General features: G+C 52.1%; 1 protein-coding gene across 1 annotated transcript; it reads right to left on the reverse strand.

Moving 5' to 3' along the window:
- Nucleotides 1-5,655: 5,655 nt before the first annotated feature.
- Nucleotides 5,656-6,618, reverse strand: FOXB1 (forkhead box B1). The gene has a single exon (XM_059858299.1). It carries the CDS (start codon nt 6,616-6,618, stop codon nt 5,656-5,658), a length of 963 nt encoding a protein of 320 aa, XP_059714282.1.
- Between the last annotated feature and the right edge of the window lie 3,099 nt (nt 6,619-9,717).

Genomic DNA, 9,717 nt, shown 5'->3' on the forward strand with positions numbered 1-9,717 from the left:
TAAAAGCTGCAGAAGGAAGGGCAGGGTCACCTGGGCCTGATACAGCAGTTGGCACCCGCCGGTGCACCCCTGTGAAAAGAGTGAGCGTGTCTCTGCTGTCCATTGCTTGCTCCCAGTGGCACAGATGGACACGGCTGTGCTGCCGTGCCCTGGGATGTGCGGCACGGGCACAGTGCCCGGCCTCGCCTGCGGGCATAGCCAGGGCAAGGCCAGCGCTGGATAGAGGGGAGGAGCTCCCCGCACTGCCCCGGCCGCAGCCCCGCTGTCCCCCGAGTGTGGCACTCTCGGTGTGCCCTGAGCCCGCAGCCCCGCTGTCCCCCGAGTGTGGCACTCTCGGTGTGCCCTGAGCCCGCAGCCCCGCTGTCCCCCGAGTGTGGCACTCTCGGTGTGCCCTGAGCCCGCAGCCCCGCTGTCCCCCGAGTGTGGCACTCTCGGTGTGCCCTGAGCCCGCAGCCCCGGTGTCCCCCGAGTGTGGCACTCTCGGTGTGCCCCGAGCCCGCAGCCCCGCTGTCCCCCGAGTGTGGCACTCTCGGTGTGCCCTGAGCCCGCAGCCCCGGTGTCCCCCGAGTGTGGCACTCTCGGTGTGCCCTGAGCCCGCAGAGCCCCGAGCCCCGGGGAGCAGCCGGGCAGGAGCACTCTGCCCAGGCGTTTAGAGAAGGGGCTGAGGGGCTGCGATCCTTAGGGAAAGGGCGGCTCTTCCCTCTTTTCTCTTTGCAAATATAAACGTCGCCTTCCAAACTGGACTGTGACTCCGCTGGAAAAATCTGGAACTTTTTTTTTTCCTGGTTGTTGTTGTTGTATTGTATTTTTTTCCAAGCAAGGGTGCCAGTGCAACTCGCCCTGTAGCGCAAAGGGACCCAGAAAGAGAGAAGAAGATAAAATGAATTTAAATTCCAAAGGGGTTTCAGTGCTGGTTTCCTAGTCCCCGAGTCAGCAATGTGTTTGTGAAAATTCAGCCTTTTTGTCTCTCAGAAAAAAGGGCTAAATCTACATCGGTGGCCCAGTCTAGGTTTGCTATTCTTTGCATTTTCTATTCAAGTGAATGAGAGTGAATGAAGTGGCCTGGGACCCTTTATTTGATCTACTCAATTGCATAAAGTGACAGAATTCTAATATATTTGTTTAATGCTCTTCAATGGGGCTTTCACTTTCTAGCTTGCAAATGAAGCCTCGATCTGCAAAGTTTTGTCCTTTTTTTCTTTCTACCTTTTTTTTTTTTCCTGGCAGAGAGACCATATTTCATAACTTGGGCTACGGTTTGAAGTGATTTCAAGAGGAGTTTTAGACTCGAAAAGTGGGAAATAAAGAAACAGATGTGAAGTTATTGTAAATTCTTATAGTGGGCTCTGGGGCTATTGTAAACCCACTGCAGGCGGTCCAAAGCCTCTCTTTTTCATGCTGTAATTGAAACATATTAATTAGATAATTTGTTGTTAGTTTAAAAGAAACAAATACAGCCCCTCCAAGGCTTCACAGCCTCGGTTTCTTTTTGTTAACAAAAACAAAACAAAAAAAAAACCTGCAACCAACCCACAAAGTGACATTTATATTAAGATTCCGAGATAATTCGCCACTGAAGTTGATGAAGCTGCTAAGTTTTTTCTCCCTTTCCCAAGGACCACTTTTGAAAAAAAGTCTGGCTCATAAAACTCCCTCTCAGGGGTCGCCGGGGAGTTCTTTTCTCCCTACCTGGCACAGACCGCCCTTCCCTGCAAGGCGCGGTTCGAGGGAAAATAAATATTCTGAGTGAGAAGGAGCTGGCTGTCTTCAATAGAGGATTCAGTCCTGCGGGGTGGTGTCTTGTCACATGTCGAGGAGAGAGAAAACAAAACAAAACAAGACCACAAAAAAAAAAAAAAAAAAGGGGGGGGGGGGGGGGGAAGAAAAAAAAAACTACCGCCGAGAAAGGATTCACATACCATGCGCTGACATGAAGCGAACCCCCGAGCCGCCAAGCCCGGCTGCGTTCTCGGGCTTACCTTGCACAGCCGGGCTCCAACCCATCCTCCGGAAGAAAAGAGCTTTTGCCTGAAATGAACGGTGTCTTTGCATTAAGTACGCCTAGCTTATAATGTCTCGCTGGCAAATAAAATTTAAAAAAAATTTTTTTAAAAAAGGGAAAGAATTCCCCCGACCCCCCAGGAAATGTCTAAACAGGACGGAGGGCTCGGCCGCGGCTGCGTCCCTCGCCCCCCCCATCCGCCCCTTCCCTCCGCGCTGTTGTCTGTTGCTGCTCTATTTCAGATCTGTGTTTATTGACATTGGACTTGAGCCATTAGGGAGATTTAACAAGACAAAGCAGTAAATTCAAGCGACGCGCTGAGCTGCGTATTTGTTTGAAATCAGCATCTCAACATTTGGGGAAGCGGACGGAGATGCGCGGAGGAGCGCGGCGGCTCCGCGGGCAGGGGGCCGCGGGAGGGAGAGGGCGCGGAGACCAGAGGTTCCCCGGGCTGGGGCAGTCTCGGGCAATCGCAGAGATAAAGCGGAAAATGGGACTTTAAATGTACGGTGGCGAGTCACACACTCGCGTTATGCAGCGAGAAACCGATCGCACCTTTTGAAAGTATTTTGCTTTGGGGTATGATCGTTTCAGACCTTTATCTCCGCCGTTACTATATAGGTTAAAAAAAAATACTCGAAGTGCGGCTTCATCTTGTTAGTCGAGCTCGGATTTCATGTTTGAGGATTTTTTCTGACTGCTAGATCTTTAAGGAAAAAAGGGAAGGAGAAAAAACTTCCTCGTCGTCTAAAAATGTAGGTCATCGCTTGTTTAGGAAAAGTTTGTCGAGTTATGTGTCCATTGATCTGGCGATAAGTTTTGAATGCTTTCTTTAACTGATCGTGTTGATATAATCGTGGGTTGGACTTGATGAATGAGTTCAGTTGTCCCCCATCCGACAAGCTTTAGCAGCTTCATGCATTTTAATCAGCCCAATGATTCATGTATTTTCCACCTTTTTTCTGTGTGTGGGATCCGTTCTCATTTTTTAGAAAAAATGGTCACAACTGGATTAATTGCCCTCTACATTAATCTTAAAACTTTTGCAAGGATCTTCTGGTGTGTAGTAAGGAAATGAGGATGTCACTTACCGCATTTATGGTCCAGAAATTCAGAGAGATCAGTCAGAGACAAAACCTCTGTAACATCATTGCCGTAGAATTCGTGAATCCTGCCGCTTCATTAGAATACAATGTCGTTTTCTTGCTAGTTAGCACTTCAGTTTTCTTGTATCTGTGCTCGCAGAATGCCTCATCTCCAAGGCATCTATTTACTCATTTCACTAGATGGCTTCTCTAATTTTCAACAGTTGCAGAATCCTTGAAAAATCCCTAGCAGATTTGGGGAATCCTACTAGAAAGTGCTCAGAATCCAGTTTTCATTGTAACTACTTTGCCCTTACTTTTTAAAAGGGACTGTATATTGAATTACAGAAAAACTGGTACAATTGTGTTCCACTTTGCAAACTACTGGTTTGGGAGAATGTTGATCAATAAGGATGGAGAAATTCTAGCAGTGGTTGGACTAACTTGTGCTTGAGCAGGTTTAAACGCCAGGTAAAAGGCTACAGCAGCTCACTTGAACTCAAAAAAAAGATTTTGTAATGCCACTTGCAAGAAAAAACACCACTGAAAAAATTTCAGTGTTCTCAGTCCCAAAAAAGTAACTAATTCTTCAAATATTTTTTATGTTTGCTCTGTTTTGCAGAAGATTACTAATTTTTACACACTTTAGAAAAAATGCAGCTGGGAGTAAGTAGGTGATGTACATAGGTGTACATATACAGAGGCATGGATGTAACATGTGTTTATGTTCAGTGTAAGTGTATAGGGCACAAATGCAGGTGTGTGTGTATGCACAGATGTACAGATATAAATAGATGTTAGATATAGACCCCAAAGAACATATTCTCCCTTTGCTAAACTGGCCATCATGACTATTCTAGTTAAGAAGTTGTGCCATATTAATAACTGTATTTATACTAACCTTGTGTGAAAAGGCTGTTTAGATTATCTAAATATTGGAATAACACAATTCCTTCATCATGAACTAGTGTTTTTACTTTTCTCGTGTAAACTCTTTAAAAAGACAAATAAGAAACTAAATCTGAATTTACATATTTTAATGAGAAAATATTATTTGGACGACTAGGTTCATAATTTAACGTAGACACTTTTTAACCTTTGTCTTAAAACACACATGCTGGGAACAAGAACACCAATATTTTAAATGCCATGCTTATTCTGTACAGGAAAAAAAGTTTAAAAGAAATGTCCTTACAGTTTCAATAGACACTAATGCTGTTTAGAGGGCGTGTTCTTTTTTTTTTTTTCTTCTCTTAACTTAAGCAGTTCACAACAGAACAACAGTTCAGTTTCCAGCAAACTACCTAAAACTAGTAAGGAGTATATCAAACAAAAGTGCATTTTACACATTTTATAATCATTCATATGCACAAACATTTACAGTTTCCCTAGCCCCCTCTCGTCTGCAAAGCTCCAGCAATCAGGATGACCTCCAGAGTTTGTACCTGCTGTTGCATTACTTTTCCACATTTTATCCGTGACTTCAACAGCTTTTCTTTAAGCTATGTCGGGTCGTTTGCTTGGTAACAGGTTTATTTTTATTATAATTATGGTTGTTGTTTGGTTTTAAGCCGAGAAGTAAATAGCTACAAAAATTTAAAAATAACAACAACAACCAAAAAAACCAACAACAAAGAAAACCTCAGCTCCCCCAAACCTTCGGGTTAACCAGAAGTTAACAGACAAGTCAACTCCTCCTTCTCTTTCACCTGAAAACTACAGTAAACATCCACGTTACAACAGGTACTGCAAAAGGGACCTCATCTGATTTACAGTACAGATGCAAGTTCAGTATTTACATTAACACAGGCGCTTTGTAAACATGATAGGTGTGGCCCGGTGAGCGGCCCGGCGCGGTTCTGCCGTGCGGGTCCCGCTCCGCGCCGCCCCCGCCGCTCCCTCACCTGCGGCCGCGCTCCTGCTCCCGCTCGGGGCCGCTCAGCCCGCGGAGCCGCGGCCCTGCCCCGCCGAAACGCTGCCCTGGGCGGCGCCGCGGGACCCGCACCCGCACAAAGGACACCGAGCGCTTCCCGGCGTTTCCAAGATCCAAGCCTTTGCTGCTTGGAGGCTGGAAACGTCGTCGCTCTCATGCGGTGACACAGCAGCCATCCTTCTTTGCGGTACTAAAGATTGGTCCTGTATAAACCCCTGCTTTTCCCCAGACAAAAGAAGGGAAAGAGGCATCGCCGAGCCAGGCTTGCCTGGTCGCCGACAAATCGAAGATGCCTGAAGTACTTTTGGAAAACTAGCAATGCAAGTGGCAGCTCCTACCGGGCGGGAGGGGGCGGGCCGGGCCGGTTCCTTTCGCCTCAGAAGAACGGAAAACAAAGTTCAGAACCAGGGGAGAAATCGAGCCGCGAGGGAGGGCTCGGCTGAAGGGGCGAGGCGGAAAGGGAGCTCACGCGAACGGCAGACCTCAGCTTCCCGCGGGGAGTTGTCTCTGCTTTCGAGGAAAAGAGTAGAGAGGAGAGGGGAAAGAAGCGAAAGGAGGGAGAGAAGGGGAGGGAGGAGAGCTCCGAGGAAACTTTGGGAGAAAGGGGAAGGCAGCGTCCGTGCAGGCGGCCCGGGTCAGTGCACAGCCACGGAGTGCAGGGCGGGCGCCGGGCTGGTGAGAGTCTCGCTGGGGGTGGCCGGGCTGCTTTGGCTGGTGGCCGTCTGCGAGGACGTGGGGCTGAGGGAGGGCGGCGAGTTCGAGAGGATGGTGGGGATGGGCGCGGGCAGGGCGGGCAGGGCTGGCACCGCGGCAGGGGTAGGCTTGATGGGGACGGGGATGGCCGGCAAAGTCTGCCCCCCATGGCAAAGCGGTTTGATGGGCACGCCGTAGGCGCCGTACTCGCTGCTGGCCATGGAGATGGGGGTGGCGGTGTCGATCATGCCGGAGCTGTACATGTGGGGCCAGCCCGTGCCAATGGAGCTGCCCACCGTAGTCAATTGATTGGGGAGGGGGTAGGCGGCCGGCATGGGCTGCATCGTGGAAAAGGCGAGGCCCCCGGGCATCTTGTATTCTCTGGCGATGATGTTCTCGATGGCGAAGGGGTGCTTGAAGCTGGAGGGCTGGGACACGCCGAGATTGTACGTGGACATCTGGGGCAGGTGGGTGCCGGTGGCCGCGAGGGCGCTGAGCCGCAGCTTGGCTTGCTGCTGCAGGTACTGCGCCGCGTCCGCCGGCTTGCTGGGGGCCAGGTGGTCCGACTTGACCACCTTGAAGCGCTTGCGGCGGCGCAGGAAGCTGCCGTTCTCGAACATGTCCCCGCAGCTGGGGTGCAGCGCCCAGAAGCTGCCCTTGCCCGGCTGGTCGGGGCGGCGCGGGATCTTGATGAAGCAGTCGTTGAAGGAGAGGTTGTGGCGGAGGGAGTTCTGCCAGCGCTGGGTGTTCTCCCGGTAGTAGGGGAAGCGGTCCATGATGAACTTGTAGATCTCGCTCAGGGGCAGCATCTTCTCCGGGGAGCTCTGGATCGCCATGGCGGTCAGCGAGATGTAGGAGTAGGGAGGCTTCTGATCGCTGTAAGTGTTTCTGCCCGGGCGAGGCATCTTCGCTAGGCGACCCGCGGAGATCTGCAGAAGGGCAGCGACAAGGGGAGGGGGCGGGAGGAGGGGGTAGAGGGGTGAGTCCGAGAGGATTTGCACCGACACCCAGCCGGGTCAGCCGGTGGCTCTGGGGCCGGGCTGGAGAAAGAAGGGCACGGGGAAGGGGCACGGTAGATCTCAGCACTCGAAACGGGGGACGCGGGGGGTGGGGGTGGGGGAGTGGGGCGCAGATGAGGGCAGGAGAAAACAGCCCAGAGCCCTGTGCCGCCGCAGGGGGAAAAGTGATGTTCTTCTCCCAGCTCCGGCCTCCCTCAGCCTGGCCTTCCCGCAGGAGCTCGCGTCCGTGAAGTTACTCTAGTAATAGCTCTGTCTTCTGGTCTCTGCGAGGATGAAGGGGACCCCATCCCCTCCCCTCGACTCCCACCCAACTCCATGCCAGCCCCTGCATGTGCCCACCTTAAAGTTGCTGGAAGTTGACAGTCCGCATCCGGGACGCAGCTGGGAGTCCGGACTCTTTCCCACCCCTCTCCTCCGGCGTGTCTCTCGCTCCTTCCGCGGCCACGCTGCTCCGGTTTAGTCCTGAGGAGGCAGCGAGCTGGCTTGGTTTTGGGAATCCTCCTGTACACCCCTCCCTTCGCCTCGGCGGGCTGAATCAGCTTCTTTTACACCACCGGCAGCTGCACTGTAGCAGAGGCTTGTTTGCTTCTCTGCAGCGGCGATGAGCTAACTAGTTGCCTCCATGTCCTTCCTCTAACCATCTGATAGTTTTATGTGGTGACATGAGCAGAAAAGACCCCTGTAGAGGCGCTTCATTAATGTGCCACTTCTTTGCTATCATATGACAATCGCCTTGGGAGCAGGGGGAGGGGAGCAGGGAGGAGGGGGCTGGAGAGAAAGGCATAATCTGGTTTCATTTACACCTATTTACATGGACACCTTGGGCCAATGGGAATCATTTCCATTTGAAGACAAGGCGAGGGGTGAAAAGGCTCCGCCAGCGGAATTGCAGCGCGATGGTACCCGGTGGCTGGGGGTGGGGGGAAGGTATGCACTAACCTCTATGTGGACTTTGCAGGAAGCTTAGTCTGCAATTCACACTTACAAATGGAGGTACTGAGCAGTGGGATGTTTGACATGGAAATTGCTTGGCTGTGGTATTCTGTTTGTTCTGCATTGTTATCTGATTTGTATTGTTGGCTAACTTAAGGCGACTGTTTCCCCTGTAACGAGGGACTTTCTCTTTGCCAAATCCGCTCTCCCCGAGCGAAGGTTTTTTCGAGGAGCGGTAAGATCGGGGCTCCTCGGTAGCCGCCTCGGGAAGTCAGTCCCGTTCCCCCCCACCCTCGCCCCCCGCCCCAGCCCGTGCCCGACCGCTGCTCCAGCTCCGCGGACCTGTTGGTGCAAAGACGCGGGAGGTGCTCTCAATACACCAAGCGAAGGGCTCATGACCGGACATACGGTCCCGGTGTGCTCGGTAACCAGCTGCTCTGCTCGCAGGACCGGGGACCATCCGGCCCGCCTCGAGGCTGGGGGTCCCGCCGAGCTGCCCTGGGCTAACGGGTCCGTGTCAGCGGCCACTCTGCTAAATATCGTCATCTTGACGCCTTCTGCGCGCTTTGCGTGATGTGTGTCAGACTGCTCGCCTGCCTGTGCGCTTCTCCGTGCGCACTCGTGTGTGTGGGAGCAGGCAGGACGTGTAGCAGCCGAGTTGCGGCTCTTTCTGGCGCACGGTACTCCCTCCTCCCCGGGAGCCAAGGCCCGATCCTGGAACCGCAGCCCAGACGAGCAGCTCTCTGCCAGCCGTGTGTCCTGGGGGGAGGATCAGGCCCGGAAGGTGCCAGGCTTGCCCTGGCACAGGAGGGAAGTTTGCATGATGTGTATTCCCGAGGCTGCCGTGCATCCTGTCACCCTAGAGCCAGAACTGAAGATTGTCTCGGGAGCTGCGAGCCTGGGGAGGAAGAGCCTTTGTGGTGAATACACATCAACTCCATTAATAATATTTTCGGAGTCGGTCAATAACTCACCAAAACGTAACTTAAACACGATGAATTTAGGAGATTAAACAATTTCATTAATATTGAAATGGCCGCTGAGGCTGAGCGCGCGCGCTTGAAATGCAAGCACACGTTTTTCAATATTAACAGAAGTACTTGAAAAGAAGAATAATGTCACCTTCTTAATTCAGCAAAAATAGCCCGGCTGGGGGAGGGAGAGCGGCGGCGGCTCTGTGCGCGGCTGCTGAGACACGGGCTCTGCGAGAGCCTTGGAGTCCTCTCGGAGGGACGGTCCCCATCGAGCAGGGCTCCCTCAAACCTGGCAGGAGCCTCAAAACGCATTTTCACATCGCGACCAGCGCCGACCTCGTGTGTGTTAAACCGTGCTCCCTTCGTCCCAGCCCGGCTGCCCTCGGTCCCATCTAATCCCTCTCTCTCGGGGCAGGATGTCGTTTAGAGAATAATAAGTAAATAATTGTGTTTCTAGGAATCTGAGAAGCCGACCGGCCCCGCGCTGCCCAGCTAAGGAGCCCTTCTGGGGGGATAGACCTGCCACATGCCACCCTGTGCCCCTGGCAGAGAGGGCCTGGGAGTGTTTGTGCTGTACAGAGCCCGGGAGTTGCCTTGCTCAGTGAATCGGCTCCAAGATGCTTCATCCAGCCGGGAAGGGCAGGAAGGCAGCCTCCAAAATTTTTTTTTTTTTTTGAGGGATGGGGTGCGTAAGAGATAATGGGACAATGGATATTTGATAGAGAGTAGGAAAGGCAATACTCTGAAATGAGGAGGGATTCCTCCCAGAATCCCCTAACACCGGACAGAAGGCTTCTGTTCTTGTGTTGAGAGCCCCCAAATAAGTGGGTGTAAGGGATACTGCCCTCCCACACACACACAGCTCCCCCATTCCCGACTTTTAACACCCCCAGTTCAGGTTTTGTTTCTTGGCCCAAGTTCACTCCTGGGATGCCTACCTAAAAGACAGCTCAGAAAATCCACAAACTGACAAATACTTTTCTTCTTCTCTTTGCCGGTACCTTTTCTTTTTGAAGAAAGAAAAAACCAAACCAAACCAGCTGATGCAAAAGGGAACCCGCAAGCTGTAAAGTTAAAG

This window comes from Haemorhous mexicanus, chromosome 13, assembly GCF_027477595.1.
Source record: "Haemorhous mexicanus isolate bHaeMex1 chromosome 13, bHaeMex1.pri, whole genome shotgun sequence".
NCBI classification, from domain to species: Eukaryota; Metazoa; Chordata; class Aves; order Passeriformes; family Fringillidae; genus Haemorhous; species Haemorhous mexicanus.

Excerpts from the sequence above, each read along its gene's own strand:
- FOXB1 (XM_059858299.1), bottom strand. The coding sequence starts at position 6,618 with ATGCCTCGCCCGGGCAGAAACACTTACAGCGATCAGAAGCCTCCCTAC.